The following is a 19,996-nucleotide window of genomic DNA, read 5'->3' on the forward strand; positions in this document are numbered from 1 at the left end:
CGACTCCAAATATTCTGAAACGAATTTGGTTATATGTGGGGTCTTAAATCATTACTTAGGTGGGACATATGTTGATCTCTCTTTGGCCATAAGGCTGAATGTATAAACATTAGGTGTAGCCTAGAGTGACCCAAAGCTTAAATATAAAATTTGATTGAGATCGGTTAACGTTAACCCGTACTCTCTAAGCGAAGTATTTTTCACAGTAGTTTGTATGGGGACCTAGAGTGATTTGACTCGTCGATTTATCTCTCAAAACAAGGAGTAATCTCGGATTCAGTTCCCTTTTACATGTCCAAAATAATAACAATTTATAAATTGAGTAGTTCTTATTTGAATGGCAACAACAATTTTATCAGAGTCTTAAAAATGATATTTGAATGCACTCATACTTTGGTTTTAGACTGTAGCACAGTACTTTATTTATTTTTTGTTTTTGTTCTTAATTATAATTATTGTTATTGTCTTAAGTATTGAGTTTATTGTCAGGGAATTACAGTTTTTTGTTTCTGATTTTTGTGTTTAATATTTACAAAAATTATTGTCATTATTATTATTATTTAATAATTTGATCTTAAGTAAACATTGTACAGAGTTTTGAATTTTTTTATAATTATTTATTACTACAAAAAACAGAGCACAAATATTTGATTTATAAAAAAATAAAAAATGGAAATGTTAGACATTACAAATATTTTTTTAACAAAATTATAAGAAACATTAAAAAATGTATGTATTTATATATTTTGTAGATAGATATAACGACTTACATGCTGAAGTTTACAATTATTTAGAAAAGAAAAAAATAATAAAAAAATGTTTTTTTTTACTATATTTATATGTAATTATTGTTATTTATACACATTATTTATGTATGCATGTATGTAATAGAAATTTTAAGACCCATCATTGTTTATGTATTTATGTAAGGAGTTGTGCATCATTCCATTTATGTTTCAATAAATCTTTCGTTCAATTTCTTTTTGATTTTTTGTTTTTAGTAAAATTATTGTCAAGATATGTTTTCTTCTAGAAATGTGTTTTAAAAAAATAATAATTGTTTTTATTATAGCCTGGCTTAACATTTTTTGTTATAAATTTGTTAAAAGAAAAATTATAAATTTTTGTGTATAATTTATCAGAGTTTGATATGCTATTTATTCTGTTGTGTTTGTTAGCTTGTCTTTTGGTAATTAATGTTAATTATTATTTTTTATTGGAGAATATTTAAATTTTGAATTTTTGTTTTTGTTTTCAGTTTTCAGCCAAAGACCTAAAAATCTAATAATTGATGCCAGTTGCCATTTTATGAAATTGTTTATTTCTGCTGTGAGATTCAAAAATTAATTTCAATTGGATTGGATTCATAATTAACGATTTTCTTCCCGCCCCTTTAACACATTATTGTCATTATTGTCTTCTTCCTTGTTATAATTATTAGTATTATTATTGTCATCATTATCATCTTCGTTCATTTAACATTTGCCAATTTCACCTATCTAGCAAAAACAAAAATTAGTTACAATATTTAAAAAAAAAATAAACAAATTGTTTGGTTTTTTTTAAATGTGAAAAACTCTGATAAATTACAAAATTAAAGAAACAAAAAAGTTGCATCCTTTCCCAGATGATTACTATCAGGCAATACGACGACGTGCCAGACCCTGATTATGTGTCAGCGCCAAATTAAAGCCAATGGCTGCCAAAGCCATAACAACAGCATACCACAATGTTGTTGTTGCTGTTATCAGTACTCCTCTTGAGGCTCCACTATCCACCACATTGATTTTCCAACCCAAATTGTTGTGGGTAAAGCACTGCATTGTGGAAATGAAAGGTTAGAAAATTCGATTTTTTTACTTTCTCTTAGAAATTCTCTCACCTGATAATACAATGTAGATGGTGCGTCCATTGGCACTGTCCAATTAAGATAACCCGGTTCACCCTCTTCACAAACCAATGTCAGAGTTTTCATATATTCCTCAAAGGTTTCCGTTTCGGCCGAACGATCAATGGTATTGTGGACCCATTCACAATAGCGACCAGCTAAACAAGAAAATTAAAAAAGGAGACAAATTATTAAAACTTAAACAACAGAAATGCGAGGGCCACTAGAAAAGTTTTTGGTCTAATAATGAAAACGTTAATATTTATCCTAAAAAATAGTATTATTGTTTTGTAAGGTATCCTCCAGCATGATTAATATATTTCTGCATGCACAAAACTAACTTTTGAAGCATTTTTTTCACTCCAAATGAGACACCTCCAGAACATGGTTTTCTAACGTTTCAACAGCATCTTCTGGTGACGACCACGTTGACCACGCCTTTTTTCTTGACGTCTCAGAATGAAAAGAAGTCCTTGGGTGCCAAGTTAGGACTGTATGGCGTATGCCCCATCGATTTCACGTTTTGTCCGGTCAATAAGGCGCTTGTTGGAATCGATGTGTGAGAGCTCGCATTATTCGTTTTTCGAATTTCTCCGAAGACTTCAGGCAAACACATTGTGATATAACACTCAGAATTAACCGTCGTACGTTCCTCAAGCCGTATAGTCACCACATGGTCAGTTTAGCCGAAGAAACATACGACCATTTGCTTCGAAGGGCTTCCTCAATGAACACCTTTCGTTGAATTTGGCTCGTCTACGAAGACCCTCATGGTCGATTTCTGTTTGGTTTCGAGCTCATGGGATTAGATCCATGATTCGTCACATGTGACGATATTATAAACGATGTTCAAATGTCATTCATTCCTTTCCATAGCTGACGTGCTCGCCTGGCACTTTAATTGGCCACCGAGAGATTTTTTAGAGCATTTGGGAAGCATAAGCTTGTCCATGAAAAACAATTATGTCGCCATAAACTGGACCACAAAAGATCGCCAAGAATGCTGCAAATAATGCAGTGAACGAACGGGATGACGCGGACAAGCTCACTTAACTAGAATTATCGACGATTGCGAGAAAGCTAAACGACGATCGTGTATCTACCTCCAAACGAGAACTGTCCTGGACAGCCCGCTAAGAGGGAGAAACTAAAGCACAATTCAACCACATCTTCAACAATAAAATGACCTTCAACGACAATCTGATGGTTGCTGTTACTAACGACAAGAATGCAAAGGGAAAGAACTGGGTTAATGTTGGAACTAAGTTGTCCGAACAAGTTATGGAACACGTTCTTACAAACGAAAATTCTCCTGTCCCCCATTTTAACTATATCGAGGTACATCATGCTTACAAGGCCCTCAAATGCATGAACGAGTTCTCAAAGGGTTTCGGAAAAAAATGCATAGCTAAGCTTAGTGATGCTTGGGACGACATCAGCGTGAATCTGAGAAAAATCCCAATGAAACCTCGTGCCAAGGATCAAATGCGACAACCCCAAGCTGCTGAAAGGTCTGGCGAATGTGAACAAGGGTGTTCCAATTGACGAGTGGTCGTGGAGTGGTGGACGTAATCGCCACCAAGCCACCTAACAACATAACGAGCCTAGTTCTCTCGATAACAGAAGCCAAAGCGGAGGCATTGCAGAGACCGGGAAACATGCTGTTCTTTGGCATACGGGAGGCCAAAGTTAAAATCCTACGGCCACATGTCCTAAATGAATAAGACGACGTAGATGAAGTCGACGTTGTCCAAAAGCTGCTGGACAACAAGCAGCTAGAGAGGATATCCACATCATCGCCCACAAAAATTATGCTTAAGGTCATGCGATCTCTCCTCACGTGTCTGGATGGAGGAAGCCTGTCCACAAGATTGTGACAGGAATGCTTATGATGAAGATGGTCTAGTGGTGGCATGAGGAGGCACCCTGTTGCATATCTGCACCCCAAGTGCTGCCGGTCAGGAACTTGAGGGCCTTATTCCTACATCTTAGCTTGAACATGCTGTCGAATGTTACCCCTAGGATCTTGTGGTAGTTAGTTGTCGACCAGGACAATCAACTCTGTGCTCATCTCCACAGTCCATGTGGTGAACTGAGTAGCCATAGACTCAGTGGCGGATATTTGCATATTCCTCGCGCAGAAAAAAACTGGTAAGGTCGAGCAAATAGGAATTCAGCCTTTCAAAATTACATCAGATAGACACCTGCCAGCAAGATCATACGTAACTATCTCAATGCCATCTGGAGGAGGTTGAATACCGAAACGGCAAAAGTTAATATGTCCCGGAGATATTATCCTGCCTTGGTGAACTCCCTGTTTCACTCTACGGGACTCCGTACGACTTGGGTTCACATACGAATTGATTATCCAACGTTTCAAACTTGGCATTACGATAAGTTGATAAATGTCCTTAAATAGCGTGGTATGATTGACAGCATCAAAGGATTTTGATACGTCGGGCGACACCAACACTGACTATCCTATCGTACGACTTGCTCTGATTGAGTCCTCCACTAATATGTGTGAAGAGTTGTAGTTCTGTGTAGCTTACGGAACCCATGCTAATGATCGGCAACGGGATAGCTATTTCTGAAGCTGTAAAGGAATAACGATTCAATAGTCTTTGCTACGGACGACAAAAACGAAATCGATCTGAACGTTTCACCGCTGCTGGCATCATTGCCTGGCTTGAGTAGAGCGACCACCCTGTCCATTGTTAAGACTTGGAGCACGATGTGCGTGGCTACCGACAGATTGAGAATTTTCATAAGGTACCCAACTCCCGGCTCATCCAGAGGTTGGTTATTTGACCAGCAGGTATATAGTGAGCGGCGGAAGCCACGTGATGCAGTGGTAAGCACATCAACTCTGAAGATCTGCGGTTCAATCACTGACCGGAACATACAAATTTTCGGCGGTGGCAAATCCCCTCAGTGTAACACTATGCAACACTGAAAATGCAAACAACTTCTAGTAGACATTTTTTGAAAGTACATATTTAGACCAAACCCGTTCGTGGGTATTGATTTGGTTACGAAGTTTTTCGGCAAATCACACACACGCGACCCGAACGCAAAGTAAGAGAGCAAATGTTTTGATTTTTTTACTTCAGTCTTGTACTGAATTTCATGCAAGCAGGTTGATGCCGCTTTATTTGTTTATTTTTGGGTACACAGAAAAGATTTTGCAGTTGTACAGGAAATATGTGGAGGGAAGAATTTGAAAATGATTTTTGTTTTGTATTAATATTTTTAATGACGCAGAATGCCTCGTCTGCAATGCAACAATAAAAAATGTATGTATGCTTAGAAAGTCTTAAAAAATCATTTTTATATACAATTTGTTTTTTCTCTCAAAAAATTTAACATATGAAGAAAAATACTTTTCAAATTATGAAGTTATTTATATTATTTTTAATTTAAGTCATACAAAGCGAACGCGCCAACAATATATTTTTCATTTCACACTCAATATGAAAATCATCACCCTGTTCTGTCAGTGTAATTTTACCCACACATAAACAATTTAAGCGCTCGCTCTTCTTGGTCGGCTATGATTTAGACTATAAAAACCCTAGTAGGGTTTTGTCCTGTCAGATCCAGTTCCGATTTTATGGCCTCATCTAAACCGGGCTAAATCTACACTTTTTTGAATTTATCAGGCCTTTATCTCAGAAACGAATGGGAATTTGGCCTTGCTGTCCTTATCAATATTGTAGCCCTAAACTAGTAGAACTTATCTTTTGAAAAAAACACATAAGAAAAACTCCATCTAGGGCATCAAAATCTATTAAATATAGAAAATTTTACATAATTGCTGAAATTCTGGTCAGTATCGGCTAAACTATTGGGAGTTGAATCAAGTAACATTCTGCAAAAATCTTCCAAATAAAGTTCTCAACAATTCTTCAGAACATTCTGAAACTCTAAAATGCTTACTTCATGTTGTTTCAGCGGTATTTTGCATCATATCTTTTACAACACGTATTTCAAACACAGTTCACACCAACAGTTTTTTCTCGCATTTCGGATTTCACTACATTATTGACATTTTTATTAAATCGTCATTGAAAAATGTACTGAAAACAACGGCATAGAGGCATTTTACAGCAATGACATGTTCTGAAGAGTTGTGTATAACATTCCAGGGAATATTTTTCCAAAAGAAAATGTTCAGAAAAAATTAACGGTTTTGGAGATACGGTGCGAAATGTATAAAAATTGTGTAATTTTTGCATATATTTTAAAATTTGAGGCAATAAATGTAGTTTTTCGAGTTCATTAATTCTCCAAATATGTTATCCTTGTCCTTATCTACAAATTTGCTTCAGAGGTCAGAAGAAGATTCGCATTGGTTTCAGAGATATAGCCCCGAATTTCTTTAAAAACTCAATATTTAACCATGTTTAGATGGGGCCATAAAATCCGAGCTGGATCTGACACAACAAAACCAAACTAGGGTTTCTTGTCGTTTGGGTCTGTACTTTCAAAAAATCCTGAATTCGAATTGTTTGCACAAGATCACCTTAAAAATGTTGCACAGTGTAATACTGGCTTACATTTTCGGCGTATTTTAGACATGCAAAACTTCTCTGCAACTCCGTTCGGATTCGGCGATAAAAACTGACGTCATTTTGATGATGATTGTATCTGTTGAACTGTGACACTCTCCGCTAATTCTGGTAGGGTCGTTCACATTAACCTTTATTGAACAGACGGGTGCAATAGCAAAGCAAATCTATCAATGCCATGTGACGTTACATGTGACGATATTATAAACGTCTTTTGAAGTACCGCGATCGTTTTTCTTTGCACCAATAGACATGAGCCTTTTTTAGCAACTGTGAACTTGTGCTGGATCCAACGAGAACAAACCCTTTTTACGGACAGGTGTTAATGCAATATCGAGTGTATGCTAATGGAAAAAAGTTTCAAGGATGTGTTCATTTTGTAACAACGGCATCCACCACACTCAAACTTCAGTGAGACGTAATAGATGTCAGTGAGCCGCTACGACAGGGACTATGTTGATGCATGCTACGTGAACACGAGACACTTCTGCAGTCACCCCAACAGCAGCCGCACACGCAGCACCTAACATCAGCCGTTGATGTTCCAATCCAGAAAATGCTTCGTTTTTGTAATTTAATTGTAATGGAATCCGAGGTAAAATCGAGGAAATAGTGGATTTCCAAAGTCGAAACAATATCATGGCCGTGAAGGTGCGAGAAACCCATCTCAACAACAACTGCAGCATTGTTGCGACGCAAACTATGGAAGAGTCGCACCAGAAGTGGCATTGATAGATTTGCTTTGCTATTGCACCAGTCGGTTCAATAAAGACCTCTCCAGCTTGAACCTGTCTTAAATAACCCGTGCATAGATGTATAGGAGTAGAAGTCAGGTGTGGAACTGTCGAGTTAGAGTCGCGTAACGTTAACATCGCGCCGATAAATAGCTGTACTCCAGGTTATAGGCCCAACATTAGTCCGTTTTTAGAAGGTGACAACCGTCTTGTCTTGGGAGACCTTAGTGCTTATCATGAGTTATGGCATTCGGTTCTCGGAAACGATCAGAGGTGTTTAGTGCTGGCTAAACGAAGTGATAACTCTACGTAATGCAGGGTCAATGTGAACGCCCCTACCAGAATTAGCGGAGAGCGAGTGTCACATTTCAACAGATATAAAAATCATGCCACTTTGTCTGACAAATTACGTCACCAGGCAACCCCTCGTTTCTCAAGGGGTTAGACGATCTCCCCATAATTGTCTTCAACAGCAGACCGCCCGATTTCATCACCTCAATCATGGGAAAGCTAATTGGCCTAGTTTCAGAGAGTTCACTAATCACCGCTTCAGAGAACTGTCCAAGCCTTCTGATAGCAGATCGGATAGCAGAAAGAATGTTACTGAAGAGAGACCAAATTCCCCAACAGAGGCGACGGGACTAGCAACTGAGCCTGATGAGCTTTATCGCGCCAATACTAGTGACTCCAGAGTTAGGGCTGACATTGGAAGTGAATATCTGAAGAGTTGCAACATTGCAGTCGGAATTAGTGAATTGTGGGCAACGGTTAAGTCACTCTAGAAAGAAGGAAAATACGGCCTTAGTCACCTTTGGCGGTGTTACGCTGACTGATCCGCAAATTATTTCAATTGGTACAAGGTTCCATTAGATCTCTTCCTGTCGAGGAGGAACCACCGCAACTTACAATGGATGATGTTATGCCATAAGGAACACTTAATAATCCACAGCACTGGGACCTGATGGGATATGCATGGTAAAGCTGAAACAGCTGGATGAGCCATTGTACCGTTGCCAACTACATTTGACGGCGAGCTTCATGTCATGAATCGCGGCCACCATGATGTTTCTCCGACTTATACAGTCTGCAATGTCGGTGAATTTGTTGTTGTTCTTGTTGTTGAAACAGTGTATTTATTTTATTTTTACGTTCATTTTCCGCTTAATCTGGTTCTGGGTCTATATCCAGCTCTAGGAGTGTGTGTGCCAAGAATGTAATCACTTATCTATTAGAGTTATTTGATTAGGTTTGGCAGTGCAATAGAAAAGGTGTAGTGTGTCGTTCGGGCCTGTGCCGCAGTCCGGGCAGATGTTTTTCACGTTGTCATCGAGCCTTGACCTATATGAATTCAGACCATCCCGAGGATAATTGGGCCAAAACTACTCAGGTTTATCGAGGCAGCTGACGCTCATCAGCTGCGATAGATGGGGCATGTTCTTCGAGGACCGCATTCACACGATAGTTGTTTATGCCATCAGCGACTGCATCTGTGTAATGCTATTTAAACCTTCCTGATAGGCTTGCTGATCTAGTGGTAATCTCCGTAACGTAGGATCTCCCTTTCCGGATCATAAAGATCGCTCCTCACATGTCTGTGTCGGGGGTCCTATTCACCATATGGTGTTTAAGATGACTGTCACGGTAACACCCGAGCAAGTACTGTAACGAGAGCATGTCATAGATCCATTGATCAAATGATACACTGAGGACATGGGATGGCACCCTGTTGCAGTTCTCAGTGCGGCGTTCGGAAAGGTTTGAGTATTATTTCATCGCTTTGCACTTCTGTTCGCGGACCAAAATGGTACCAGCTTACCACAGATCGACTTTTCTCGCTATGTGTAGTTTACAATGTTTCATTGGCACAACCCCAAGTGCTGCCGGCTAGGAATTTGAGGACCTTGTTTCTACATCTCAGCATATAGCTGTAGCATGCACGTTCGACTTGAACATGCAGTCGAATGTGACTCCTAGAATTTTGGGGTATTTTGTGGTCGAAATTCTGCTATCATCGACCGTGACATCCAACTCAGTTCTCACCTTTGCCGTCTATGTGGTAAACATAGTGGCGGTAGACTTAATCAGGCTTTCACAAATGGCTTTAGAGAAGGTACTCGAAGCCGAGATCTACAATCAACAGCATACGTTACGATCTCAATGCCATATGGAGGCGGTGGAATACAGGAGAGGTTGAGGTTAAACAGTTCCGAAGATATGAACCCATATTGGGGAACTTCCTGTTTCACTCTACCGGGCTTTAACATCTCGTTCCTGAATTAAACAAATTTAATTGATTATTCAACGTTTGAAACTTGACCTGAGGGTAGTCTGATCGATGACCTGGAACAGCGTGTAGTGTTTGATGCTTACGGACCCCATGCTGATGATCGGCAAGTGGATAGCTATTTCTGACGCTGGGGATGACTAAAGCCTCGGGGGTCTTTGCTACGGGCGACAAAAGCGAAATCGGTCTGTACGATTCACCTTTCACTTTTAAGACCTTGAAAAAGATGTGGGTGGCAAACGACAGCTTAAGAACTTTAGTGAGATACACGACTCCCGTCAAATCCTGCTGTTTCAGCATCACCATGGAGATTACATCAGAGCCCAACATCTCGGATGATATAGCGTTCCTGATGACATTCGCAACATCATCCATTGTAAATTGGATTGCATGGAAGGGACCTAATGCAACGTAGTACATTACATTTCACACCTCTTCGCTTCCTATCTTCCTTTTTTCTCGGCAGGAAGATATCTGATGCGACATAGTTCTCTTCTCCCGGATGTTCGACAAACTATCGATGAAAATAACTTGCGCAGCTTTTCGGATCAGTAAGCGGAAAGTCCCTAAACGTAACTCAGGTCCTATCGTCCTTCTTTCCAGTGCTCGAAAGTGACCTATGCCCACAATTCACATATTTCGGATCTATTGTTGCAACTCTTCAGACGTTTTAACTTGTTCCGCTTATGCTGAACGACCAACCTGTTAACATCCAATGTCAGCTCTTTGACTCTAGGGTCACAATGAAGCTCATCACGTCGCCTCTGCTGGGAAGTTTGGTCTCACTTCGGGTATTCGACCAGCAAGTATATGGCGTGCTGCTGCATCAGTGATGATGTCTCGGAACGTCCTTTCCGGTTCCCGAACATTTGACAGATCTCTGAAAAGGTAATTGGTGAAATATCTGAAACTAGACCAATTAGCTTTCCCATGATTGATGAAAGTGCGGCGAAATCGGGCAGTCTATTGATGGAGACACTTATGGGGAGATGGTCAGACCTAAAAGGCAGGAAGGGTTGCCAGCCGACGTCATTTGTCAGATCAGGTGCCACGATGGTTATGTCTGGCGAACTGTGAGGCTCTCCTCTTATTCCGGTAGAGGCATCCTCATTGACCCTGCACAACTTAGAGCTATCAATTTGCTCAGTCAGAACTATACCCCTCTGGTCGTTTTCGTGGACCGAATGAAACAACTAATGATGGGCATGAAAGGTCCCCAAGCGGCCAAATGTTGGCCCTTTAACCTGGATTACAACTATTTTTCGGCGGGATGTATACGTTCAGCGTCTCTACCTCGGCAGTTTCACACCTGATTGCTACCCTTATACATTGCATGTCCTTCCTCAGTACTTGTAATAACCACCGCGCTGTAAGCTGCAGTGGTTTTTGCACCGTCGAGATTATAATATTCTTCTACTTCCTCGATCCTCCGAGGTAAGATCCTGTCTCTATTTCAATTTAGTTGCAAAAATTGTGCATTTTTGGGGATTGGAACAAAACGGCTGATGTTAAATGCTTCGTGTGCGGTTGCTGTTGGGGGGACTTCGGCGGAGTCTCGTAATCTAACAACAACGACCCACTGGTTGCTGAATTCATGCAGCATCCATCAACATAGTCCCTGTCGTAGTCCCTCGCTTGGACGAGGACACACCTTAGATGCACCTACTCCCGGCATATATTGCATCTCAAAGAAATTTCAGTGTGGTGCATGCGGATGTGACAAACTGTGCACAACCAAATTAGTCCTGGGTTTTCTACCGTCCCGAAACGAACCAAAAAAATCCGGAACAGACATTCCGGAATATGCTGCTCTCAACACAGAAAAGCGATACAAATATGTAAACACTGAGGTGGCAGCCGCTGTCCGGAACACGGGTGTTGTGTGGTTCTGGATCAATCCGTTATTCAAGAACTCGTCGCCGTGGGATTGGGTGAAATAGATTTCCCGGATCACAGCGATCGTGATGTTCCCCGACTCATAAAGCCCATAATTTTGTTGACTTTGTTGCGGAGGCCGTTGCAATTAAATTGTAGGAAATATGACATTTTGGGGCGCCGAACAACAAGATGGGATGTAAGTTGCTGCGTTTGTTGTTGTTGGGGGGACTGTGAAGGTGTATCAATTTCCGACGACTAAGTTAAAGGCACGGAGATGTTCTTGGCGGAGTAAGCGGTAACATAACTCCTATCGCTGTAGGCCTGGAGGCGGCTAAGACCAGAGCCATCACGTGAGTGCACCCATTCCTACTTCCTTTACATTTCACAGATGTTGTTATGTGGTAACTGCGGATTTGCCAAACGGAACAGATCAATGACCCGGGGTTATTCTCTATTCATGCAAGGACCAAAAGAGTTCGGTTCAGGTATTGCGGGATACACGAACACAAACACATAATTTTTGAGGTAACGGCCCCTTTTCGAAGATTCCCCTTAGTCAATCCGGTGCATAGAACCAGCTACCGTTGGAGTGATAAAAAGGATATTTGTGTCTTTTTCGGTGTAGATGTTTATCCGCCTTGCATTCAGAAGCTCTGCGGTTCAATACCTGGCCAAAACATCAAAATTTTCAGATGTGGAAAATCACCTCAGTGTTATGTAGCCGACATTTCCTGAGTATTTCAGTAGTAAAAACCTCTCTGCAAAGTTGTATCGTAAGACACGCAGTTCGGAGGTGATTCCATAGGTGATTCCATTCCAGTTAAAAGGTGATATGAATCGGCGTGCACTCATTAATATGAAAGAAGTCTCCCTTGTACCTTCGGAGATTTTGTGGGAACATATGTATGTAGGAAGACGGCGTTGATTGGTTATGTCAGCGGAATAATTAGGCCAACCCTACCCCACAAACACCTAAAAATTTACCTGGGAAACTTCCAAAATCACCTATGTCACCTTCAAAAATCCTATTTATTTTTAAAACTATGGATTTGTTCATAGCATATTTAGGTTCACCACTCCTGTACTCCTGTTATTATACAGTCCTGCCTGACCTCTGTCGGCAAAACCGACTGATAATTTTTACTTGCTTTTAATTTAACTTCGACCCTCCCTCGTGTCGCTTCTATAGTATATTATCTTTGAAACTTACCAGCTGTTGGTATAGGATTGCCATCTTCATCAAATTCCACACCGGCATACACCTTTTGTTTGCTTAATTCAACACCAGTCTTTTGGCCAATACCTCCTTCAGGAGAATCGGAAATGTAAAATGGATGGTATCTGCAAAAGAAACCCAATATATATATCCCATTTCTTATTACACCAATATGGCCTAAGGGCCCTTTTCATACCTTGCTGGTTGTGCGGATATATCACCACCTTCAACAATAAATTCATAGGTTTTGCCACGTTCCACAGTTATTTCAGGTATCAGTAGATCATTAATATACCAGGCAATGCCCCACGAGGGAATACCCGTTATGGGTGTGTAACCACGTTTACCTCCCGTTGGACCAATACGGGCTGTAAATGAATTTACGTTTGATAATTTACGTGTTGGCCATGGCGTTGGGCCGGATTCATCTTTCACCGTGAACAATGAGAGTTTGCAGGTGTTGTCGCTCTGAAAGGGGGTAGAAAGTAAATTTTATTATTAGGGAAATGTGGAGATTGGTGTGACCTACCCTTGATGAGAAGTTAATCCTCACATCATCAACAACATGATCGTTGCCGGTGTGTGTATGAGAATTTGCCTCTTTACGAGCATTAAGTGGACCAATGGCAGCTATCACCGAAACATCACGATCTGTGGGTATGGGCATATCGTAGATTGGTTCATTTGTTTGCAACAGGCGTCGGTAACGTATGCTTGTGACACCATTTTTGCGATCTCCACTCACTGTAAGAAATGGGAAAGGAAAAAAGGTTATCCATAGAAATTATGAGAGGAGTGCGAAGCTTGTTTAGTAGTTAAGGCATAGGTATATATAGGAAACCCAATAAAATATATCGGCACCTGAAATGCTTAATGACATAACCCTCAAAGGTTTAAGTTGAGGGTTACATGTTTGGCCACTTCAGTTGACGATATGTATATGGCCCTTGAAACCCCATTTGAATTCGCTGGTCCTTTTTTCTACTTACAGACATCAACATCATTCCGCCCACCAATTCTCTCATCTGGACAGGCGCCATTTTGGCCATCACACTGCGACAAGTCGGTGATGAAATAATCCTCAGCACGGAACACTCTTGCGGTGGTATCATAAAAGGCCACAACAACATCGGATTGTGACATTTGGGCCCGGCCATTGGCCCCAGACAAGCCAAAGGCCATGTACTGATCTTCACTGATGCGTCCCAGTAAGTCGATTTGCAGATATTCACCCTGCAGCTCCCATTTAACTTGCAGCTTGTTGGGTATGATTTCACGGCAGTTGGAGTAGACAGGTCGTGGTGTTGTTGTGGTCTAAATCGGAGAGAGAGAGAGAGAGAGAGAGAGAGAGAGAGAGAGAGAAATATAAAAAACAATATTAATTTCAATAAAAAATAGAAAAGCGAATTATTAAAACAAAATTCAAAATCGTGTTGAAGTGATTTCAAAATTGAATACCATCCCAGATAGCATTTAGAAGACTGTTTTTTCAAAAATCACATTGAGGAGTCTTTTTAGAGTCCTTTTGGTGATCAAAAATTGATTAAGTCGCTTGTGTGATCAGAAAGGGACTCGAAAGTGACTCCCTGTAATGATTAAAAAGAGTTCAATTTAAAATACAACAACAAATGTGTAGCAATCACAAATAAATCATTGAGGTGTTTAAAATGTGACAATTTTTTGTTATTTATTGTCACATTTTGATCATCTGGAAGATTGAAAAATGCTTAATCAAAAAAGGGTCATACAGGTGTTTGAAAAGTGATTATAATTATGTATACTCTGATCATATTTTGAACAGTTAGGTGATTAAAAACTGATTGCTTTGTTTTATTTTTATTTGGTTGTAAATAAAAAAATAAAATTCTCATATACACTTTCTACAAAATTTTGATATAAATGTAACGTATAATATTAAAAGTACAGACAAACACAACACAACAGGTTTTGCCAAGTGAAATGAAGAAGCAGTATACTAACCACCAAGCAACATAAAGGATAATTAAAAGACATAACAAAGCAGAAAAGACTATAAAACAAAGGAAAGAAACAAAGAAGAATAAAAAGAAAATTTTTTTAATTTATTTCGTCTAACAAAAAGACTCATAAATGACTCCCTAAAGACTCATAAATCATTATAAACATGACTCTAAAAAGACTCGAAAAAGGGTCCGAAATTAATCAACAAAACACCAATAAATGATTGAAATAGGACTCGAAAAAGACTCATTTGTGATTTGTTTAGAAGAGTCGCCTGAGGTTATGTTTTCCTACCGACAAAGGAGTCATTTATGATCAGAAAATGAGCTCATATTCTAGCTTTTTAATCGTGCAGTCGGATCAAAAAAGACTCGAATTTGATTAAAATTTTCAAAAAATGCTGACTGGGATGTACATATGTATATTTATATGTGTCGGCGGGTTAGTTGTGAGTGTGTCTAGGTGTGTGTGAGTTAATCTGTTTTTGTACAGTTAATACTAAATACTAAGTGGAGTTTTAAAGTAAGCTTTAACTAATCGGCATTTACTTACAGGAGAGTACCACCATGGAGGCTAATGATTTTTTAACGATTGTTTGATTGATTGGTTTGTTGGTTGGACGATTTGTTTGATTTGAGTGGATAATTATTGTTAATTTTTTGTTGGTTTTTTTTTTTTTTTTTTTGTTAAATACAAAAGATAGATAATAACAGAGAATAGTATACAGATGATTATGCTTAAATGATTTGCTGTTGTTGTTTTTCTTGTAATGACACAGAGTTAAAAAGGCAATGTTTAAGAGGATGGATAAATGGATGGATGGATGGTATGGAATGGATGAGAGGATAGCTTAAATGTCAACTAAATATGTTTATCTCAAAAAGGGGTCGTGGAGGGAAGTTACAACTAAACCGAAATAGGGGGGAACTAATAACTCAAACTCAATACACCCACACTTATTTTCAAGAAATCTTCCATTTGAACTTACGGTTATTTTCGTTTGTCCCAATGCCGGTGGTACATCCAAGTCTTTGGGTATATAAACATGGCCGAAATTGTGGCGATATTCCACACACCACACCGCCAACCAGTCAATGTCATAGACAGTCCATTTACCAGGCAATTGAATTTCAATATCTTCGCCTTGATAGCCACGCAGCGGTTCGAGGGAGCCAATTTCATTGGGTACCTAAATTACATAATGAATTAAAAAAGTTAATATACAAATTTGGGAGTCCTTACCTTAATACCCATAATATTCGGTTCGGAACCATTGCCAACCCAGAAATAGGCATCTGGACCAGCTCCGTCATAATGTAAATTAGGAATATAAAAGGTTTTGGCATCTAAAACACTTATGTTACTCGATCTCAGACCGTGGGCCAAACGCTTGAATTCTGGCAAAACGCGGGGTTTGGGCACGTCTAGATTAGGTGGAATAAAGACTTCTCCGAAATCAACCTGTAATGTGAGAGAAAAATAAATATTAATTATAATTTTGCAATAAATAATTGAATAATGAACAGCAGAAATGCAGAATCGAATAATGCCTCATATCCGAGAACTAAAATTAATAAAATTGATATTATTTGGCGACAAAGGATACGAAATTAAAAGTAAAAGCCGAATGTAACATTTTAAATTTTCTCAATGACTCCCGATTAATCGAAGTACCCTATTGGCGATTTCATTTTGTGTTAACATATAAATACCTACACTCCCTCTCATCTGTATAATCATCTGAAAAATCGTAGTAACTATGTAGTCTGAGCAGGATCATCTTCTAAAGAAACTTCTAAAGGCGCCAGTCGCAGCAACAATGAGAATAGTTAAGTTGACAAGCGAAATGAATCAGTCGACAGCTAAATATCCTCAGCCTCAGTATTGGATCTAATTTTCCTATGAACAGATCCTTAATTCTAAAAAATAGCATTTTCGTAGGTGACCGATTTTTGGAAGTTTCCAGCGTCAATTTCGAGGCGTTTTTGGGTATTATAAACAGTTATGCCAATACCTGGCCCAATCAGTCTTCACAAAATAAAACAAGAAAAATTGAGTAATTTGTTTCATTTCCTGCTCACAATTTAAGGTAAGGTTTTTCCACAACGGATACGCCAAATGCCTAAATCATTCTAACAAGTAAGAACGGCATTAAGTTCGGCCAGGCCGAACTTGTTATACCTTCCCCCAAAAGTGTTGTATTGAAGTAAAATGTCAACAAGTTCGGTAAAACTATGTGGCTAACCTTCAAAATACTGAAATTCGGGAGGTACCGTTCCATGGGGGCTATATCAAAACGTCGAACTATACCTACAAATTTCTGGCGGAAAGTTTTTAGACTCAAAGAAGACTAAATACCAAATTTCCAATATTTCGGTAAAACCTTCAAAATACTGAAAGTCAAAAGGTACGCATCTATGAGGGGGATATAGGAACCCCCGGACCTATACTGATAATTCACTTCTGGAATATTTTATAACCCCATGGTTATAAAATTTCAGTCTTTCGATGGGATATTGACGTCACAACCATCAGAATTACGAAAATCGGGAGGCACCGTTCTATGGGGGGCTATATGAAGGCATGGGCCTATACCGACAAAGGTTTATACCCCCAACGAAGACTTAATACCAAATTTCAGCCATTTCGGTGTGATAATGATGCTAAAACCTCCAAAATACCGAAAATCGGGTGGTACCGATCTATGGGGGCTATATGAAGGCGTGGACCTATAACGACAAATTTCATACAAAACGTTTAGTATCCCAAATAATGACCAAATACCAAATATCAGCCATTTCGGTAGAATATTGAGGCCACAACCTTCGAAATACGGGAAATAGGGATGTACCGTTCTATGGGGGATATACTAAGTTTCTGGGGGAAAGTTTTACACCCTCAACGAAGACTAAATACCAAATTTCAGTCATTACGTTGTGGTAATGAGCCAAAAACCTTCAAAACACCGAAAATCGGGAGGTACGTTCTATGGGGGCTAAATGAAGGCGTGGATCTGTACCGACAATTTTCTGGGGGAAAGTTTCGTACCCCCAAAGAAGACTAATTACCAAATTTCAGCCATTTCGAACGAATATTGAGACCACAACCTTCAAAATACCGAAAATCGGGAGGTACCGTTCTATGGGGGCTATATGAAGGTGTGGACCGATACCGACAAAACTCTGGGGGAAAGTTTTATACCCCTAAAGAAGACTACGTACCAAACTTCAGCCATTTTGGTAGGATAATGAAGCTAAAACCTTAAAAATACCGAAAATCGGGAGGTACCTTCTATGGGGGCTATATCAAAACGTAGACCGATATATCCCATTTTCAATACCAACCATCCTGCAAGTAATAAAAACTTCTGTACCAAATTTTGACTCTCTATCTTTAAAATTGCGAGCTGTATCTTGATTTCAACAGACAGACAGACGGACGGACTGACGGACGGACGGACAGACGGACATGGTCAAATCGACATAGAATTTTATGCTGATCAATAATATATATACTTTATAGGGTCTCCGACGAATATTTCGATGTGTTACAAACGGAATGACAAATTTAATTATACCCTCCATATGGTGGAGGGTATAAAAATGTCAGTCGGCTTTGCCGACAGATATACACCCTCAGCCAATGTGAAGTGAAACTTTCACCTACGGACAGATCGAATGTATTTAAGGTCTCTTCAGAATTTTGTGGCCCTTTTTGGACATTTGAACTTGCCGTAAATGAGGATTAGGAATTAACTGCACTAAAACACAAATGTTGAACTTTTGTGGGGGAGGTACCCCTAGGGAGAACCGATATGGGTCATTTTAGAAGTTAAACTAAATTTTGAGAAAATATTAGGAGATCCAACGTTTGGACCAAATTGGTTGCACCATTCAAGTGATATCGTCCTAACATTTTAGTGACATTTTTTAAATATTGGGGAGAAGTAGCGGAAGTTGGGGACAGGTATTGCCCCATGAAAGTAAGTTTGGATAAAATATGACGAAGACCAAATGTTGCACAAAATTGGCATTTTACACCTTTGTGGATGTTTTCCCAAGAAGTATGGACCTGCTCCTGAAAAAACGTTTACCGTCGTAATGGAGGTAGCGAATGCTAATCGCTTCAACAAAAATCAAAGTGATTCGAGAGCAGTTCTTAAAGTGAACTTATCCGAAATTTTGTGTGGGAGGTATCCAAAGGAGTGCACAAATATAGTCCATATTCGAACCTGATCTATATCTGGTAGATACATTAGGATGTGCAGAGTATGGATTACATCAGTCACTCCCTTCAAGAGTTATCGCGCGCATATTTTTTCAGAAGATTTTTGAACTTTTGGGGGGGAGGTACCTGAAGGAGTGGACCGATATGGCTTATCTTCAAACATAAACTATGTTTGGACAAAATATTACTAAGGTCAAATTTTGTACCGAATTGGCAGATCCGTTCGAGATTTATCTTGCGCTCCAACCACTACACACGGTGTCATAGGGTTTGTTTTTCAACGTTCAGGCAATTTTTTCAGGAAGTATGGACTTGCCCCTGAGGAAACTTGTACCTTCGTATGGGGGACAGCGAATACAAGTCGTTACAACAAAAATCAAAGCGATTCGAGAGCAGGTCCTAACTGAACCTTTCCGAAATTTTGTGTGGGAGGTACCCGAAGGCGTGGACCGATTGAGTCCATATTGGAACCTCATCTAAGTCTGGTAGAAATTTCACGATGTACTAAGTACGGACCAAATCGGTTACTCCCTTCAAGAGTTATTGTGCGCACAAATTTTCCGAACATTTTCGAACTTTTGTGGGGGAGGTACCGGAAGGAGTGGACCGATATAGCCCATCTTCGAACTTAAACTAAGTTTGGGCAAAATATTACGAAAGCCAAAATTTTAACCGAATCGGTTCATCCGTTCGAGAGTTATCGTGCGCTCCAGCCAGACAGACAGACGGACGGACATTGCTCAATCGACTCCAAATTGTCTGAAACACATTTCGTCCAAACATTCTTGGGGTCTAAAACCATTATTTCGATGAAGCACAGTTTGCCCGTATGAAAGTGTATATACCCTCGTTAGCATAAATGCTGAGGGTATAAACAGGCCCTCGAAATTCATCAACAAATATATAGCATTTTGCACCAGGGGAAATACCTGAACATTTTTTGAAATTTTTTTAAATTATGTTCAGTAGTTTTGAAAAAATGTATTGAAAAGAGTGGGCGTTGTCATCAGTCTTCAAGACCAAATGTGTACCTGCTGAAACCGATGTTAACAAATGCACATAGGTACCCCAACTCCTCGGAAATGCATAAAGTATACATTACTTAGACTTAGATGACGTTTCAATATGGATACAATCGGCCCCTGCTTCGAGCACCTTCCATACAACTCAACAAAAAAAAAACATTGTTCCACAACATCCCATACGGGACAAGGGAGA

The 19,996-nt window shown here is 39.5% G+C and overlaps 1 protein-coding gene across 1 annotated transcript in view; it reads right to left on the reverse strand.

The window, feature by feature from the left end:
* Positions 1 to 392: 392 nt before the first annotated feature.
* The window catches only part of LOC141389901 (protein Skeletor, isoforms B/C), a 187,580-nt gene continuing 167,976 nt past the window's right edge, over positions 393 to 19,996 (reverse strand). The window contains exons 5-12 of the mRNA XM_073962111.1: positions 15,794 to 16,012; positions 15,540 to 15,740; positions 13,561 to 13,885; positions 13,101 to 13,315; positions 12,768 to 13,039; positions 12,566 to 12,696; positions 1,883 to 2,046; positions 393 to 1,817 (exon numbers count right to left, since the gene is read on the reverse strand). Of these exons, the coding sequence (XP_073818212.1) occupies positions 1,638 to 1,817; positions 1,883 to 2,046; positions 12,566 to 12,696; positions 12,768 to 13,039; positions 13,101 to 13,315; positions 13,561 to 13,885; positions 15,540 to 15,740; positions 15,794 to 16,012 (1,707 nt within the window). The 3' untranslated portion in view covers positions 393 to 1,637. The remainder of the gene's footprint in view (positions 1,818 to 1,882; positions 2,047 to 12,565; positions 12,697 to 12,767; positions 13,040 to 13,100; positions 13,316 to 13,560; positions 13,886 to 15,539; positions 15,741 to 15,793; positions 16,013 to 19,996) is intronic.

The sequence above is a fragment of the Musca autumnalis genome, unplaced genomic scaffold (assembly GCF_047663935.1).
Source record: "Musca autumnalis isolate F117 unplaced genomic scaffold, ASM4766393v1 scaffold_1, whole genome shotgun sequence".
Classification (NCBI taxonomy): Eukaryota; Metazoa; Arthropoda; class Insecta; order Diptera; family Muscidae; genus Musca; species Musca autumnalis.